General features: G+C 40.0%; 1 protein-coding gene across 1 annotated transcript; it reads right to left on the bottom strand.

Moving 5' to 3' along the window:
- Positions 1–861: 861 nt before the first annotated feature.
- On the bottom strand, positions 862–7204 carry cxcl12a (chemokine (C-X-C motif) ligand 12a (stromal cell-derived factor 1)). Its single transcript, XM_018684206.2, has 4 exons — positions 7038–7204; positions 5362–5479; positions 4142–4225; positions 862–2347 (listed from the first exon to the last, which is right to left on the bottom strand). The coding sequence occupies exons 1-4, from the start codon at positions 7102–7104 to the stop codon at positions 2320–2322; spliced, it is 297 nt and encodes a 98-aa protein (XP_018539722.1). The 5' UTR covers positions 7105–7204; the 3' UTR covers positions 862–2319.
- Positions 7205–18873: the final 11669 nt, after the last annotated feature.

Raw genomic sequence — 18873 nt, 5'->3', positions numbered from 1 at the left:
TCAGCGATAAGCATGTAGTAACATTGATGATAGAGGGCAAATGACATGTGAGCTATTTATCTTAAAAAGTTTAATCGAAATGTTCTCAGTGGACAAATGTTTTTAAATGGTTTAGTCTGAGTACAAATGCTTGACATTGGAATACAAGAGGATCTGCCCTCTGTATGACTGATAAAAAGCCACACAAGAAAAGCTGCTCAATCTTCACATTACTGGAGAGGAAAATACTTGTTGCTACCTGCAGATTCCTGCAGTTATACCCAAATTTAACACAGTTAAACACAATCAGGTAATACAGTGATTATATGTGATTCATTTCCATTCCAAATTGGTGCTCCAGAGCTAAATCAATAGCTTTATCTTCCACAAGAGTGCTGCTGACTCTGCTATTGTCACGCTTAAACTGGACTTCAAAGCTGATCAGTAAACACGGCAAAATGGGCGGTGGACTGCCACTCAAAGCCCTTTATCTGTCCCTGAAGTTTCAATCTGCAAACCACTCTCATCACATGTACTACTGTGCTCTGCCTCACATAATGCCCTTAAAGGAAAGTTAAAAGTTCATCCCCTTTTAGATCTAATGTTTTCTTAATGGCCGCTTGTTGAGTTAATAGTTAAATAACAGGCAGGATTGTTGTCCTTGCCTTTCATTTGGCCTTGTGAGTAAAGCTAAACACATGTTCTCACATCAAAGCATCAAAATTTCCCCTCTGACCTACTCATACAGTAAGATTACGGCAGCTGTGCGCTAGCTCTGGAAAAGCCCGCTTTACACTAAAGATGTAAAGAGTCACTTAAGTGAACTGTGTGTAAAAGTGTGTATATTTATAATGAAAAAAACTCGTAACATATAGCAAAAGATTTAAAGATTTCCTTTTTTACTGACCAACTGCATACAAGTTTTACAATAAAAAAGCTGGCTGGATGGCTCAATTGTGAGAGTACAGTTCCTTCATTTAAATGTTTAGATTGAATATATAAATGCATAAAAGAGTACAAAAATAAAACATTTGTATAATATTAATTTTACATAAGACAAGGAAATTTGAGTGAATAGATGAATAAGATCTCCCAGACTTTAACAGTTAAATGCAGCTACACATTCATTGATCAAAAAGAACAGAATGGAAACAGCGAGATAAACATAAAATATAAAGACCAAAGACAGAATTTAATGATCAGACTTAGTGAGTAATAGTAAATTTTGACATTAAAACATGAATACATCAGATATAAAGTGCGTTGCTATCTGCATGACAGTTGTAGGTAGTCACATCTATGTACATCTATTCATTGTCAGTAATGGTTCTAATTTCTCAATACTCAGTATATAATATTGTTCTAACTACTGATATGGTAGCTGTTATTCAAATTGCTGTACACCCTTCTTTGTAATGAACATTCATACTGAGAGGTTTTTTCAGTCTGATTCCAGCTAACATGAGTTTAGTAATACCACTGACTGTGTCACGATTTGTTCTTAGCGTCTTTAGTTAACTGACACAGCTTTATGATTCCAGTAAATTTCAACTTATTGGTTGCTCAATTAGAAGTGTTTGGGATCCAGATGTTCAGCTGTTCTCTAAGAATGAAAAAAAAGCAGATTTGTTGGGTAACACAGGGTCGCATAATCACAGCAACAGAACGGCTCAGGAAATGCTCAAGCTCTTTTGGCATCCTAATTTCCATCACATTGTAATTGCAATTTTTTTTTTACAAGGATCTTGTACACATCTTATATTCAGTCTGGGGGTAGCTGGCACCCACTGAAATTCCATGGCGCCAATTAACTTGAAACATGAAATACAACCTGGCAAACTCTGTAGCTCTGCATAATCCTTGGTGTTCAGAGGAGAAACTATAGGCTGTCGTTCATCTGTTTGTACAATTTAAAATCAGAGATCATCAGGATAACCAGATCCCATGTTTAGGATTTGTTACGATAAATGCATTTTCTCCTGCCTCAGCAGACCACAGGACTCTGCTGCTTAGCTCTTTACTGTTGACATCCATTAACAAAAAAGTATATACATTATAGTTAGAAAAACATACACTCACAGATATATTTGCACTAGTAACATTTATGACGTCTATATGTGGTGAGAGTGATGATGGTGAAGATGGCAGCAGGGCTGGTGGATCGGTGTCTCATGGTGAAGAGATGTAGGTTCATTCCATGCAAAAGGAGGCTGCAGTGTGGCAGCCAGGTTAAGTGCTGTACAACATACCAGATGATCTCATCACACAAGGCATATCTGTGGTGATGATGATGATGGTCCAAATCCTCAGGGATGGCTCAGGAGGACCGCTGCAGGCTTTTTAGTTGCCCTGCTTGGCTTTCTTCATTCTGGAAGGAAGAAGGAAATTTGTAATGAGTTTTTATTTTTGAAAAAGCAGATGTGAAGACAACACTGTCAAAGTCATGCAATATATTTTACAATTCACACAGTGGGTTGCTTTCTGTCAATTTAATCGAAAACAAGAAGAGCAGACTACAAAAATTAACTTGAGCAGAGTAACAAAAATAACATTTGTATCATGTCCATTTGGGCAAACACTTAGCTGTTAACTTGTGACAAGTAAACACCATACTAAAAATTAATGAGTATTTGTTCAACCATGACTGGATGCCAGGGTTGCAAAGACAAAGTGCCAAAATTCAGAATGTATTCAGCTCCAGCATTGTCAAATAAAAGCAGCTGTTTAAAAATTTACAGGGCCAAAAAAATTTTTTTGACCTGTAAGTGTGAACTAAACACTTGTCTTATTAAAGTTTATTTAAGTTTATTTATTGAGTTCACTGCTGGTAAATGTAAAAGTAATTGTTTTGATAAATTATAGATCTAAAGATGTAATTTTGCAGAATGTACATTCACAGCAGCTGCAAAGTGATGTATGCTTCTATATACCACATTGCACAGGCTGACAGTATAAACACTTGATCATGGGTGGGCAGTTTAATTATTGACTTTGGATTATAATCTATAAATGTTCATATTTCAGCTGAATCAAAAAGCTAATCATGGTTTTGTTTACCAGCCTGAAGGCCAGCATTAAAGTTGTGTGTGTTTCTACACATTGTAAATAGGTTTGCCCTCCCTCCCTCCCCTTTAACTACATGTGTAATTGGAAACACATAAGGACTGATCCATTGTAAATGACCACCATCTACTCTCTACATGGGCTGTTTTGTTATGCAGAGGACTGTTGACACCTTGACAAGTCAAGGCTTCACAATCATCCTTGAGACAGACAGTCTGACTGCGGGACTGCGGGCGGATCAGTCTGTGGGTATTGAGTGTGTATGTCAGAGGATGGAACATAGAGTTTCAACATTCTGCATTTCATTTAGTTTTCTTCACATGGAAAGACAGGACTTTATCTGCCTCCCCAACACAGTGCAGAGTGTGTTTCATCTAAGCACTGAAGGGGTGCTTAGAAATATATGACTGCATAGATTTCAGGATGGTAACTTGATCCCTTCCATAAACTTTATGGTGCCAAGGGTTTTTCAGAATAGTGTCTCCTTCTTCAGGACAGGAAGGAGACAGTTGATATTGGCTTTGACTTTAAGATGTCTTAATCTCAGACAAACTTTTTAGATAATTTAAGTTTCTGCATTAATGTTAAATTACATAAGCAAAAGAGAAAGGCACTTCTATAAAGTTGCACTATTTTCCCCATCTTACATCTTGCTAAATCTCCAGTGTAACTCTGTACATAAGTGTATATTTTATAAAACTGCCCTTGCAGACCTGGGTCTTGTATGAACAGTGAACTAATAACAGCAGTTTAGTAAGAACAGATTAAATGTGGTTTTAAAGTCTGTGTATTATCCCACATCAAACCCACAGCCTGTGTGTGAAAGTGGAATCATGGTCATGTACTAGCATGTTTGAGTTTGGGCTCCAATAAAAGTTGAGCAATTAAGGGCTGTCACTCTCACAATGGTCTATTGATGGATGCCCAAATGCGCATTTGTGCTTTTACATTCTTGCATTGCTTACTTTAAATTTCTATAGAGTGGAAGTGATTTTGCAGATGGGTTATCTGTTAAAGACTGACTAATGACAGAAGCATGTGTTGCAGCAAACACACACACAATCAGTGACAGAAATCAGTCTGATTTATCTGTACTTACTTGTTGATAGCGTTCTTCAGGTACTGCTGCAGCCACCGGACCTCTGGGTTCACACACACCTCTTTGTTTGACTTCAGCTTGGCACTGATTAGAAAAAGGAGAAGAGTTCAGTATATACCAATTATTCCTCAGCTGAAGATGAAAGGGTGAATGATGCAAAGTCAGTGACGTCAGGTATCTTGACACATTGTTATCAAAGAGACTGAATTGACACTGCCTTGTCGGTTTGACACATACGGAGAGCTTTTTCACAGGAGTGTATACGTTTGATAATGACCAGTGGCTCCTCCCCCTTGCTTGTAAAGCTGCTGCATATATTCATATAAAATATGTGCTTTCAGGCTGTCCTCTGAGATCACCATTGATTGAACTACCTAATTAATGTGCTGTAAAATTTGAGCACATGGAGGTTGAGGAGTCAGTTTATCAACATGTGGCTACAGGCTCCTTTCTAAATCCAGCATCACCCTGTGGTTATTTACAGAATGGGTCAAGACTGGATCATATGTCTCTGTGTAGGAGATCATGCCTCCTCTGTGTCCTGTTTTTGACTAACTAAAATCAGTTTTTCACTCTTCCTGCATGTGTAGTTGTAAGGCCCCCCAGTTGTATTTCCTAATCTTAACATTTAACTGTTCCTGAAGTTTTCCTGTGTAGTGTAACCAACTGCACTGTACTTGTGCCTTCTGCACACTTTCATCTGTAAATTCACTCCATACAGGCCTGAAACAATGAATGGAATCAGCCTGAAAGGTTGTAAGCACAGTATGAGGAGGAAACGCTGCGTGACAAGCAAATGAGAAGCAAACCCAATTACAAAACCCACAATTATTGCTTTCCTGTTGAAAACAAAACTGCATCCAATTTCCACCTCCCCTTCACAGTCACTCATACTCAAACAGAGCACTTCCTGTGGATGTGTCAGTGTGCCTGTGGTAAAAATGTCCTGTTTTCTGTGGAGTGTGTGTGTGTGAGGGCGAGTGACAGAGGGGCGTGTGTGCACACATGCATTTACAACTCCTTTCTCTGGCCTGTCACCTCTCAGAGATTGATGGTGAGAAATGTCCAACAAGGAGGATACGTGTCTGATTTTTTTTAGTGCCAGGGTGGAAAGCACACACTTGTGTGTGTGTGTGTGTGTGTGTGTGTGTGTGTCTGCGTATGTGTTTGAGAGAGAGAGAGTGCCATCCAGTGAAACTAGCATTAAGAACAATACTCACATCACTTGGAAGGGGCAGTTAGGCGTGTGGATGAACCTGAGCTCTCGGATGTAAGCCCGTGGGAGGTTGTTGACCGTTGAGCGGCAGTAGCATCTCTCCACCAGACTGATGGGTTTGGCTGAGAAAGAAGCAATAAGTATCAGTTACACAAAACATTTACAACAAAGCACATCTCAAAGAGCAGCAATAAAATCTAGATTAGATGAAGGTGATGGTCTCCTGTGGAAACTGGAGAACTGCTACATAGAGTTAGTTGGAAAATAACATTAGACATTAATATTACAACAATCATATTAGCTGAAAATGACATGATGTATCAAGCAAATAAATCCATATTCAACATCATCTTTGACAGCAAATTGAAACATGTATGCAGAGCCACTACTAATCTATAGAAGTGTGTCCATACATGCAAACAGCCCATGCATTGTTCTGCAGCCTTGTCATATTTACAGAATAGTTTTAAATCTATCCACCATCTATACCTGTTCATCCCTGGGAAGGTCATAGGTGTCTGGAGCCAACAATGGTCAACATTAAATCAAAATTACATATTTAAGCTTCACAAACCCCAACCCCCCTTTTTTGCCCTATATATATCTAACTGAGGTAGGGGGCATTCATATCAGGACTTGCAGACCACTAACACTAAGCTCTTTCAGTCATACACAACTGTGTACTGTGTGGTCCACAAACCTCATGATGGATGTGCATACCTTTCATTTCAACCGCAGCTTTCAGGTTTGTACACAGAGATGTTCACAGTCGATTAATGTGGGAAAATAAATACGATGTATGTCCCCCCCCCCGGTCTTTTTTGGGGTAAAAAACTATTTTCAGTCAAACTAACATCGGTGAAAAAAATGCATGAAATAACTAACTACCTGTTGGATGGAAGCGATTTTAGATTATGTATAAAAAGAGTAAAAATGTTATTTTTCGTTTAGAAACTATTTTAAGGCGAAACTGTCAGGTCACAGAAACAGATGGTCAGAGGAGCGGCTATGGATTAAACTCTATGCTAATCACTTCTTACACCTGATCTAACGGCATTACCATGATAAAGCGCGCGACACCTTCAGGTAGGCTGACTGATGTCGCCATGTAGACTAGTTGGGGCTTTGTCTTATAGCTGCCTCATTTGCGCGTAATTAAATGAAAACAAAGAGCAGAACAAATACACACGTAGGTCAGTGATCCGGCAGAGAAAGAAGAACCACATGTGCAGCCTGTTGTTTTTGTTTTCCCCTACTCTAGAACAAGCCCATAAACTAACATTTATGGAATTATAATGATATTTTTGGTTAAAATTGAGAGGTATAATGTTTAATGTGCATTTTTGCATGTAACTGGAATTTGGCATCTGAATTGAGTTGCAAATTATTTGGATAGATAGGTAATTAAAATCAAGACTAAACCACGTCCCTTTACGAAAGTTTTGAAGATAAAGTCAATTTTATTTCAGTAGACTACTTAAAGACAAGTTGTGGAATGGAAAAGAGAATCTGTTATATCCTGGTTAAAACATTTTTCTTCTTTTTTTCCTGCAAACTTTTTTTTTTAAACTTTAATAACTCTCAGATAAGCATCTCTTTATTTTGCACCGGCACCTTCAAAATATAGTCTAAATTGATTTGATCCAACAATAAACTGCAAACCAATAAATGATTTCATACCTTGTGATGGAGGCGCGTATGTCATCACCGTGAGCGCCGCCACGAGTGCCAGCAGTTTCACATCCATTCTGCGTTAATGCCACGGAGATTTGATCCTGCTCAGAGTAAAGTCCAGACGAGCTTTGACAGACGGGACCGCGGTGGGTAGTGGTTAAATTACACTCCAACGTCAAGCTACACAGGATAACTTCCTGGCTAGGCTACTTCCGGTCGTGGAAATAAAAGCCATAAGGAGCACTTTGTTGAAACTAATATTTATCAAGTGATACAATGTATTAAACTGCAGCCAAACAAAAAATATACGATTTACATTTTAAAAAATTGTTCTTCACAACGTGGCAGTGATGAAAAGCTTCGTTTTCACCGTTTTTCACATTTTTATGATTTTATTTTGTAAGGATATTTTCTTGTCTCCATGATTTCAGGTGGGAACCAACCATCCAACCACCACTACACGAACACACACAAACACACACACACACACCTCCCCTTTATCTCGAATGTAATCCAACTTTTAAAAAGTTTTAATATGTGCTGGAATTTAGCAGTACTGTATGTTATGGAACATTTTTGGCATGATCAGCAAATTTCATAAGAAGCTAACTTGGTTTAATTTTATTTATTTGCTTTTTTAAAAGTCATCTAATAAGAACCACAAAATTTGCCCACCAGGCAAACGTTGGATACATTTTCCTCAGATCAACATGCTCCTTATGGCTGCTGCTGAGGCTATGAAGAGAGACAGGAAAGATTTTTGTGCATGTGTTTGTTTTTAGTCATGGTTTGTCTTCTCAGGGACTTTATAGGCCCCAAATTAATTAAAAGCTAAAAGTGTAACTGGAGATGACTCGCATGAGCATAAAGTGTGCTGTTACATCAGTGGTTCCAATAAATAGACACGAGAGATGTAGACAAAACACACACATGCATACACACCACAACATAGACACTACAACACACACCTCGCAGCTTGTGTTTAGAGTAAAATTCCTCTGAGTTTAAGTGAATCCCTAAACAATTGCTTTTAAACAACCTGCTGAAAATTTCCAATCTGTCTGTGTGTGTGTGAGTGTGAGTGTGTGTGTGTGTGTGTGTGTGTGTGTGTGTGTGTGCGCGCGCATCCACACTGTTGTGTTTGGGGGTATTATTAGCGTATTTAACGGGATGCAGATGTGAAGCCAGTTTCCAGACATTTGGCTTTCATCTTCCAGAGCAAACACCCCAGTATATATGTGTGTGTGAGAGAGTTTTATATGACTAAATGCATTGTTTTGGGTGTATGTGTGTGTGTGCGCGCATGCATAACAGAAGTTTATCCCTAGAGAGCAGGGATGAGAACGTAAATGAGCCTTGTCTGTTGCACTTATCACAGACTTTCACCTTAATTCTTTAATACCTGAAATACTTTTAAATACCTGTTTAAGCCAAATACACACAAGTGAACTAAACACAGTTCCACAATATAAATATATTCTGAAATCCCTTTACTCTTCAGGTCATAAAAGCTTGTATTTACACAGACTGAGAATGTGTTTTGCTAAATTTTTTCCTGAATCACAAGAAACATTAGTAATGTGCATAAGTGGTTGGTTTTGTATTTTCTGTTCCTTTTTTGTATTTATTGGAGACATAATCTCTCATCATACAGCTGTGGGAAAGCGAACCACCTGCTGACAGCACACTTTATCATGAAAATGAGTGAGAAATAGAAAAGGAGAATAACAGTGTTTTATGCTTGTGATTTACTGCGTCCAGGCAGTATCATAAGTAAAGTAGAAATAGTTATACACTCAATATCTGTCTTGTGAAATCAGTATTAATCTACATAGAAGATGTTAGGTATGAAGTGCTTTTACAACTTATACTTACTTATATGCAACTCTGTGCATGCTTATCATTTTGTGTCACTTTGTTCCATATGGCACAGACAGTCTGTATTTCGGATCACAGTTGTTATAGATGATGCCATGGAGACCAGACAGAGCAGGGGAGACGCACACATGCTAGAATCAGCCGACTGCTGAATGGACACATATTGACTTCTCTCACAGACCACAAAGGCTAACTTCAAGTGTGTGTGTGTCTGAGATAGACTGAGAAAGATAGAACAAGCAAAGGGGCAAAGAGCACAGTATGAAAGCCAAAGTATTTGAGTTAGGTTCTCTCAGCTTGTAGTGAAACATGACTTCAGAGGGTTCACAACAGCTCTCCAACCCGCTCGCACTCACACAAGATGCCCGGCATGTCGTTACAATACACACTTTACATTCACCTCACTGTTCCCTTCCCAAACCTGTGTGAGCCTGCACAAACAACAAACGTGTGTAGTGCGGTTTGCGCAAGCACAAACACAAATGGAAGTAATTTGTCTCAAACGCAAGCACACACATGCACACACGCGCAAGATGTAAATGGGGACCATCCTGTCATATGTCATAGGAGAGAGGCACATCCAAGTATTTCAACATTTCTGTCTTCTGCTGAGGTGAATGGACTGGAGTTGTATGGTTACATAAGCAGATTTGGCAGCACATCCTCTTGCCCAATTGTTTCAGTCTTTCTTGCATTAACAAGTTCACAATCTTCATCTTCCCACAGTAAAACATTCTCTTTACCAGAAGTCATTAAAAAATGAATATCACTTCTAAAACTGAAAGTGAAAGAAAGTGTTGGCTCACTCAGATATTGGGGTGTTTGGGGTTTTCAGATGGTGACGCTTTTTAGTGAGTAAGTGTTTTTGCTATCTATGTGGAGGTGATTCAGGCACATGTTGCTCACATACTGAACACACAGTATATGCTACCTGTTCGCTAACACCTGTCCAGTGCGTAGTATGTTTGAGTTGTGGTGCAGTGTTCTGCAGCCCATCTGTCTATTTTGGGAGGTCTCACGCCAGGGGTCCATCTCCTGCTCTCCACATGAGACATTTCTTACTGTACTCTCAAAGAACGCGTTAAGTGCTTTCTTGACTGGAAGAGTAAATCACATGTCAGGTTTTTCTCTGAAGCCCCGATGGCATAGCAGGTTTCCTCAGGGGTTTAGTAGAACCTTGAAAACCATAAGAACATTAATGATTGCCAGTTTCAATCAAACTCTCTTTCTTTTTCTCTGTTTCTGTCTGTTTCTCTTTCAATTCTGATTGTTTTTGAGTTTCCATTTGTTTTATTGGCAATGCATGTACATACATCTGTGATGCCAAAGAAAACACATTCAAACAAAAGAAGTAAAGAGAAAACAGGATTCTAACACAAACTTATTTCAGAAATGATTTATCAATATTAGACAAAGTCATAATACAAGTAATGAACAGTACATTGTGTACTCCTCTATTGTTGTGCTCACAAGTTAAAAACCTTGACAGTGTCTTGGAATTTTTCCATTCTATTCTATATTCCTTTATTCTTTTCTCACATACACACTTTTAATCTCTCACCTACTATGTCAAATCTAATATTTTTAACCAGACCCTGAGAGCCAATATAACATCTGAATTTCAAACCTACACACATCAAATATCATCATAATAACATCCTTACAAAGCTGTTTTTTAAATAGTTTTCCCATCTAAATATTTAGAAAAGCTCACCTTACATCGGGCTGTTCAAACAGTAACGCCCCATTCCAAATGACTCTCCATTGCTGTTGATGATGAGCTGGGAAAAAAGTGAATGTGTCACATGGCAATAAACATTCCTTAACTGCTATTCACCTTTAAAGAGAGACCACGTGGCCCAGGGGGGCAGGAGTATGGATGGCTGAACGTATTATGGTGGAGTGGCCAGTTTCCATAGATCAGACTTTGGTTTGAGAACGTACAGGCAACCGGTCCCAGTGGGGGATCTGCCAGTGCTCCATTGAGGCTCTGTGAGGCCGAGGTTCTGCTGGCTGAGCCTTTGTCTGGTTTCCTCTACATCCTCCAGAGAATCATGAGCCCTGTGCCTTCACACCGCCATATGGACCACCTCAATGGCCTGTCAACAAAGTCTTTAGCCATAGATGCTGAATCAAAGGGGAGACAATACATCAGACAATAGCTTTATAATCACTTGTAGGGTTTCAAGATCCTCCAAATACAACAGCTTAAAAAGAAAGTTCCTGCCTCATTTTATCTGTTCTAATGAAACTTCCAGGTCAAGTAACATGGCACAGTCTCCCAGTTTTCATGTGAGTCTTCATGTTTTTTGCTTTTGTTCTTAGCTGGCACTGTCTCAAGTTTCCCTCACTACCCTCGCTAATTAGTTCACTCTCTTTTCTTATTTTAAATAAGATTTAACCAGCGTGAAGTTTTGATCTTCTGCATTGTCCTTTAAAAGAGTCTGTCAACCACAGAGGATTCTTCTTGCATTACAATACTGTCGTCACAAAAATACTTCAATCAAATTTGTAATATTTGCAAGAAACCGCACATGACTCAAGAGCCTGTTTCTTGTACTTGCTGTGCACAAACACATAATATTGTTTCTGCAGGGAAGACACTTGAGCTGAATGTCATATTAATAACAAACAGCAGGGTTTTTGTTTTCTGATAATAAAAAAATGTTTTTTTTCTCCTCAGGTTCTCTCTAAAAACCATCTTTTCACTTTACATTACACGATAAAGCTGGATTTAAACCAAATGTCAGTTGTGCTAGTTTTTATGGTTTCAGCTGTGAGTTTATGCCTGAATGGGCCACATGAGCCACAGCTGGTGGTGTGGAGCTGGCTGGTAAGGTTGGTGGTGGATCCACGGGTTTTGACACCTGGTGCTGTCCGGCCACGGGAACAAAAACTCCTCAGCTGCTTCTGTGATGTTGCCCAGGAGGAGCCAAGAAACAGCCCAGAGACCAGTTAAGGTTCATGGTAACTCTGCTGAATCGTCTTTTTGAAGTCAAGACTGATAATACACGGTTGTCATGCAGTTACGGTTTTTGTAAATTGAAGGAATGCTTTTGCGGTATATCATCTTGATTCTTTCCCGAAAACTCCCCCCAGTAGGTTTTTTTTCAGTGGGTCATAGAGATGTGCAATTCAGTCTGACAACATTAAGAAAAGATAGGACAAGGAGCATAGGTTGGAAAAAAAATTGTCCTGAATTTGGTCTGATTGGTAACATTGGTTTGCTTCATTTCCTTTATTGTAGTTACTCAATTCTGCATAAGCTGGAAGCAGTGAACCGTGAACTTGTATACAGACATGTTTGTCCATGTGGGTTGGTACTGTGTTGCAACCATACATAAACACACTCTAAACACACAGACAGATACACATATGCAAACACACTTTTTCTCACAAGCAAAAACTCCTGCTGTTTATTTTGTCACTGAAACTGAAAACCACAACACAAACAATATGCCCCATGCTTTAGTCCTGACCACATGTTTAATCCTTGACAAAGGCATTGACACACAATCCCTTTCTCTATTTATCCCCTCTTTTCTTTTTCCTATTATTTTTAACCTCTTTGGCTCTTACATTAGTCAAAGCGTCATCGCTCAGTTGATGTTTTTGGCTATTCCTTAAACCTGATCCATTTGTGTGATAAAAAGCCATAAAGGCACATGGAGCCTATTAATATTTCATTATTCATTCATTCCTGTGTGTCAAACAGCACGACTGTTACCCACCACATTGATCCTGTCTGTCATCAGGCTGGTATGTGGCCATGTAATGTGTCTGAGTGTTGCGAGAGATGCTGAAACAGGTGAGGAAGTGCCAAAAACAGCTGAGAGACACTCACACATAAATCACCATGTAAGTGCTTCTTAGTTTGGTTTAGAAGACATAAAATTGATCCAATATAATACTTTATTAGTTTTGCAGATATAAGAAACAGTCTGTCAGTGCCAGTGCTTTCTAGTAATCTCAGTATTAAAAACATGCAGTCTAGAGTTGTGGTATTTGTTTTGAGGTTTTACACCTGATATGATTCCACACTTGGAAGTGAACCAATAAGGCATTAGTTCTTTAACCACTGCTTCTCCCATTTCTTCCTGTTCAGTCTGCAAAAAAAGCACTCTTATTTCTGGCTGCCTGGAGCACTAAATATTCAGTAATACAGCAATAGTACTATAATACAACAGTGATAATATATGCACTTTTCTAGATCATAAAAACATTAAGCTGTGTAATTTAGCAGCACTTTTATTTTACTGTGATAGGACAGTATGAGACCATCTACAGTTATCCTCATCCTCAGGCTCCCAGAGAGATGTGTTTACATTTTGGAATTCATATCAGAAACTCATCAAAGGCTAATGAGGAGACTGAGAAAAAATGATTTTGGCAGAAAAAAGAAAACACTGTTCTGCTTATTTGAGCTCAAAGTCGAGCCAAACCTGCAGATTGTACCAGATTGAAAATAATTACAGTAAAAGCTTAATGTGGAGCAATCACTGTCCAGTCCCTGGTGCATGAATCCAGTAAGTGCACTGGACATATCATGTTTCCTAGACTGATCAATTATCGTGGAATCATAGCGTGATTGCAGAGAAAGCGCTTTATCCCAATCCAGCTACATCTATTCCTCTTTCCCCTTGTCACCCCCCTCTTAAGACAACCCCCCAGGTCTTTCTATTCTCAGTCCTCCGCTGAGCCGTAACACCACAGCTGCTGTCTCTTTACTGCTTTTCCTTGCCCAGGTCACTACATAAAACACTTAAAGAGCTTTTAAAGAGAGAGTTAAGGCTACAGCTGTCAATCCAAATGATAGAGCAGCTTAATGTGACTGTCACTTTTATGTATGCTCTTTGTAACTTACCAGGCCATAATAGTAGGCTGCCATGCAGCTCTGTGTGCTCGCGGGCACAGGTCTGAAACTGCAATCAAAGGCGTATTAATCAGCGTGAGGAAACAGCACCAGCAGAGAAGTGAAGACAGAGTATCTTGTCCTCTCTCACATGGACAAATACAAGATATTGTTACATGCTATTCATCCTGCGTGGCGCCTTTGAACTAATTCCCCAGCTGGAAAACAGAGGGTGATTTTTCACGTAGGCATAAATGAACATGAAGGGGATTATGTGCATAGATCCACTTGCATGTGCCAGGACACGTAGTCGCATGCATATACATGCAAAGACACAGACACCAGGACAAACAAGGATGCATGTAGGGATATAAAAATTGATTTCATGCAGAAAAGTCCTGCATTTCATGTAGAAATAGTTGTGAGTTGATATAAATGTTCCCTAATAGTTGTGAGTGTGTGTGTGTGTGTGTGTGTGCATGTGTGTGTGTGCATCGATGTGTTGACATGGAGGTTGGTTGGCTTGAAGTTATTTGCCTCTGCTCCTCTGCTATTCTTAATGGGCCGTGTGATCTTTGAAGCCTCCTGTAGGTTCGCTATCAGCAGTCTACGTACGTCACCAATGTTCTCTGAGGAGCAGAGTGGATGACTAATGAACACAGGGCGCAAAGGAAAAGACTGGCAGAAAAACAGGAAGCCAAGTCAACGACAGGTATGGAGAGAGGAGAGGAGAGGAGAGGTACAGATGATGTAGAGGAAAGACAAAGTAACAAGAGGTGAGGGAGAGAAATGAGCGGCCAGCTAAAGGTCTGTTTCCAGAGCTGGCTTTGATTAGTGACTGTAACCAAGCTCTGTTTCTCATTACCTCACCACAGTGCGGAGGTGTAGCGAGAGAGAGAGAGGGGGCTGACTCTCTCTGGGAGGTTAGACTATGCAGGCTGAGTCAGAGACGACTGTCCTGCTCTAAATTCATCCTCTGCACATTCCCCCTTCAAACTAAGGTGACCATAATTCAACAACACCTTCTGATCTTATTGGTGTTTCCACTGTGGGATTCATGCCCTTTACTGGTGTAAAATATGTGCATTAGAATAAAGTGATCTTCACTGGTGAGCAACAGGCCTCACCTGTTTTAAAATGTGTTGGTATCTTCATCAATGAGACAAAGCTGCAGAGTGGAGACCTCTTTATTTTCTCTGTTTGGTTCACCACAGACGCACACACACACACACGGACACATGTTTTTCTGGAAATAGGTTTGAATAAGTGGGGTTTGTGTTATTACTTGAGCACTAGAAAATACCATATTCACAACATCAGATAGTTGCATTATGGGATTATGTTTCTACTTTTCGATGTTGCTAAGTTTGCAGTTTCTTCAAGCACATTTATTGTGTGTCCTTCTGCTTAAGCTCAAAGTGTTTCCTATCCTTTTCCCAACAATCAGAGTTGGAAAATGAGGAGGGGTCTTCCCATTATCATCGTCGTCTCATATTTGGGCTTAATTGGCACACACACATAGTCTAATAATGGGTGGTCTTTTGAGTCATACCAACCATTACAAGTGCTCTTTTCAACTTTCTTCACATGTGGTCTGACCACTTGAGCAAGCCAGATCAATGTTTACTGCTTTGCACATCATAAACCACACACACACACACACATATATTCTCAGCACACCTAGCCGACACACCAAGGAACCAGTGTTCTTCTCGTATAGGCAGGTGTTGCCAAACACTGTGATGTAACACAACATCAACCATTAAATTTTCACTGGGAGTTAATTTGTTTCTGTCGCTACAGGAATAACTACAGGATTAAGTGCATACATACTTTTAGGATCCTACACCGCTCTTGACTGAAAACAGAAATAAATGGTAAGTGGTGGTGAAATAGGATCTGTTCGTCCTGTACTTCAGAGGACAAAATGACAGATGAAAAATAGTCACATTACTGCTTGTGACTCCCCAAACCCACAGTGGGCCAGTTCCATGAGCTCTAATGTCTTTGGTGTTCTGCTCTCTCTTTGCCAAACTACAGTGATGGGTTATTTTTCACTGGGGGTGAGGAGAAACAGTGAGGTTTGGGGGGTTTAGCACCTAATTCACAGGTTTTTCTTCTCTCCTCTCCTATCCTCTCGTCCTCATCAATCTTCTCAACACTGGCGACAATGACTTCACACTCCTGTCATGTCCTTCTGACCACACAGAAATGGGGGATGGTTGCGCTTATTGCAGTAGGATTCACAAAAAATCCCATCTGTAAAAAGGTACATGCACATTGTGTGTGCCTGCGTCTCTGTGTATTGTGTACATGATTTTCTGTCTTGATGAGGACCATGTGAGTATGAAAGTGAAATGAGGAAAGCCTGTTTTATTGTAATCTACTTCAGAGTTATCATTTGTTTTTGGGGTTAAGGTTAAAATTAGAATTAGTCAGTATTAATGTAAGAATTTTTCTTGCCATGTTGGCCTCATGTCCACATGAGAAGCCAACTCTCTTTTACTCCAGAGTCCGCTTGTAAAGAATTATTTCCATTGACATATTTTTATGTTTCTGTTGTACGACAACTGTGGAAATATAAAACCATTTCACCAAGAGTCTCAGTGTGGCACTACTAAGGTTATTGTTAGCCTTGAGCTACAGGTAATATTTCATCAAGCAGTGTTTTATACTTATGAGAAAAAGAGAGAACAGAGCTTTACCCAGGCAGAATTTGTCACAACGTCCAATCCATTTAGCTGTGGTCCCCACCACTTGTTAGTGATAATGCTCCATCCCAGCATCCTCCAACCACAAAGAAACTAAAAGAAAAGGTTCCAGCATTTTTCACATGTATTGTGTGTGTTTGAAGGGCAAATTCAAGAAAACAAAATCCGACAAGGCTGCTGTAGACACAAAGCTTTTATCGCAGTGACATTAGCGACCTACAGTTCAGTAGTTTAAGAGATACTGTAGGTAGTGATGAGGGTCAAAGCTGGTCTTGTGGAGGTGAAGGTAACCAAACATGACTGACATTAAGAATAAAAGAAAGATCTGTTTTATACTATAATTAGTTAGAAAACAATAATGAGATTGATTAATGAGATTTATCTTTGCAGTAGTTTATGTATTTAATATGAACATTTGTGTGAGTGTGTGAAGGCATGGAGGTGCAGTGGCCTTGCCTCTGGACCCCTAACAGGACTCTGTTAACCTCAGACTCCCCTGACAAAAGCAGCTTTGTGTCTGAGAGCTGTGTGTGCAGTGAAAAGGTTTCAGGAGGTGAATGTGAAATAGGGTTCTCTCTTTTCTTCTCTTGCAACCGTGTCTTTCACTTCCTCGCTTTACAAATATATGGATGCCATTAACAGGGAATCAGGGCCATTCAAAAGGTGCATAATGGTCAAGAAGCTGTGATAATCTGTTGTTCAGATGTTGGCTGGCCGTTGAAATCTGAGCTGGATTTGACTGGAACTGTATGTCTGTCTGTGGGTTTGTGTGGCAGCTATTCAGCTACTGTGGCTTTCACTTGAATCCCATTAGAGAGGACACGGAGAATAAAAGCACAGAGACCAATCAGTGTGGTAAACCTCTGCTTTCCCTCCACCTCTCCCTCTTTCAGAAATCTCACTCTCTTTGTTTTTTGGTCATAACACTCAATAACAGTCAAACAGGCAACAACCATTCCTGCATTTATTATGTGACAGTGGTAGAGAACTTGAGAGCAGCATATTTTCTGGATTTACACGTGACTCACACACACTCAGGTACAGGATATGAGGTGCAGAGCTACATTGACATCATTTTCATATGGAGGTTTGTGTAAATCTTAACTGGGCTGTTAATTGTGTGGGTCAGTGATGATGTTGAGGGTTTACCACAAGGAACCCTGTGGTGAACATACACACATTAAAACCGTCTGCCTTCCAGACTTCTCCAACGATCACAGCAGGCCTGCATATGTCTAATTTAACCTGCCTGAGGAATAAGAGCAGCATTTGGTTTGTTTCTGCGGACGAGCTGTGGGGACATGGGATCATACTGAAAGTTTGTACTTGCATCATTAACACCTTGTAATTTATGAGACTGCGAGTTAGAATTTAGTACCCAGATAAAACCCTCTGTGTTAATCTCCCTCTTTGATGCAACTCTTCCTTTCCATATTTTACTGTTCCTTGCAACTCCTTTTTATACCCCCCCCCCCTTTTCTCTTCCCTTCCTCTGCTTGTTCTGCATCACTGTTATCAGGTGAGGCTGGTTAGCAGGTCTGTGTCGCGCTGTGATTTTGATAAGAGACGTCTTGTTCCCAGGCCTGCGTAAGGCAGCGCCAGGTGACCCTGTATTGGTGGCCTGCTGTCAATCCGCCTGACCAGACTTTGGGACCTACAGGGGGCTTCTGGGAAGCGTCTGAGATTTAACGCATTATCTCGGACCTTATAAAGCCTGATAACGTGAGGGGAAAGGGCAGAGGAAGAGGGGGTAGGAACAGCTTTCATTCTGTCACATTTTAACACATACAGCAGCTATAAAAGGGTTAAAAAGAGATAAAAGGAACTGATTCGCCATTGTGGAGCAGGGCCGATTATGTGACCCTCTGTGTGACTGGTAATGAGAGGACCCAGAGGAATCAAGTTGCATAGCTGAACGGTTTGTTGGCTTCACTATCTGCTGTGGCTTTTTAAAACAGACAGGGCCGGGGGGTCTCTGCTGGTGTCTGTATGTGCCAGTCTACTTCTTGACCTATATGACTGTTTGTGGTCTTTATATTAAGTTAAGTTAATCAACTCCTGGCTGTAGCTTTATTTTTAACAGACAGATATGGGAATGGTATCAGTCTTCTGCATCTAACTCTCTGGAATAAGCTTATTTTGCTATTTTGAGTTATTCCTTAAAGGTTTTTCAACAAAGCATCAAAAAAGTGGTTATCATCCAGTCGTCAGGACTTTCACTAAGAAATACAGTTATCATTCTATTAAAAATCTTTAAAATATAAAGGCTTCATCACCATATCTACATCTCACTTATCTCGCTCCAAAATAAGCAAACATTTGTATTCATATGCCTCTGGAAGAAATTAGGGAGCTTCCCTTCTGCTGATTCCATATATGTGGTTGAGGCGCTGCTTGGCAG

The sequence above is a fragment of the Lates calcarifer genome, linkage group LG16_LG22, assembly GCF_001640805.2.
Source record: "Lates calcarifer isolate ASB-BC8 linkage group LG16_LG22, TLL_Latcal_v3, whole genome shotgun sequence".
NCBI lineage: Eukaryota > Metazoa > Chordata > Actinopteri > Centropomidae > Lates > Lates calcarifer.
This window is presented reverse-complemented; position numbering and strand designations above follow the sequence as displayed.

What these genes read in the sequence shown, in the direction of transcription:
- cxcl12a (XM_018684206.2), bottom strand. Translation starts at nt 7,104, where the DNA reads ATGGATGTGAAACTGCTGGCACTCGTGGCGGCGCTCACGGTGATGACA. An exon ending in ATACGCGCCTCCATCACAAG is followed by an intron (nt 5,480 to 7,037) that starts GTATGAAATCAT and finishes CTTCTTTCTCAG; the next exon opens with CCAAACCCATCAGTCTGGTG. An exon ending in AACTGCCCCTTCCAAGTGAT is followed by an intron (nt 4,226 to 5,361) that starts GTGAGTATTGTT and finishes TTTTCTAATCAG; the next exon opens with TGCCAAGCTGAAGTCAAACA.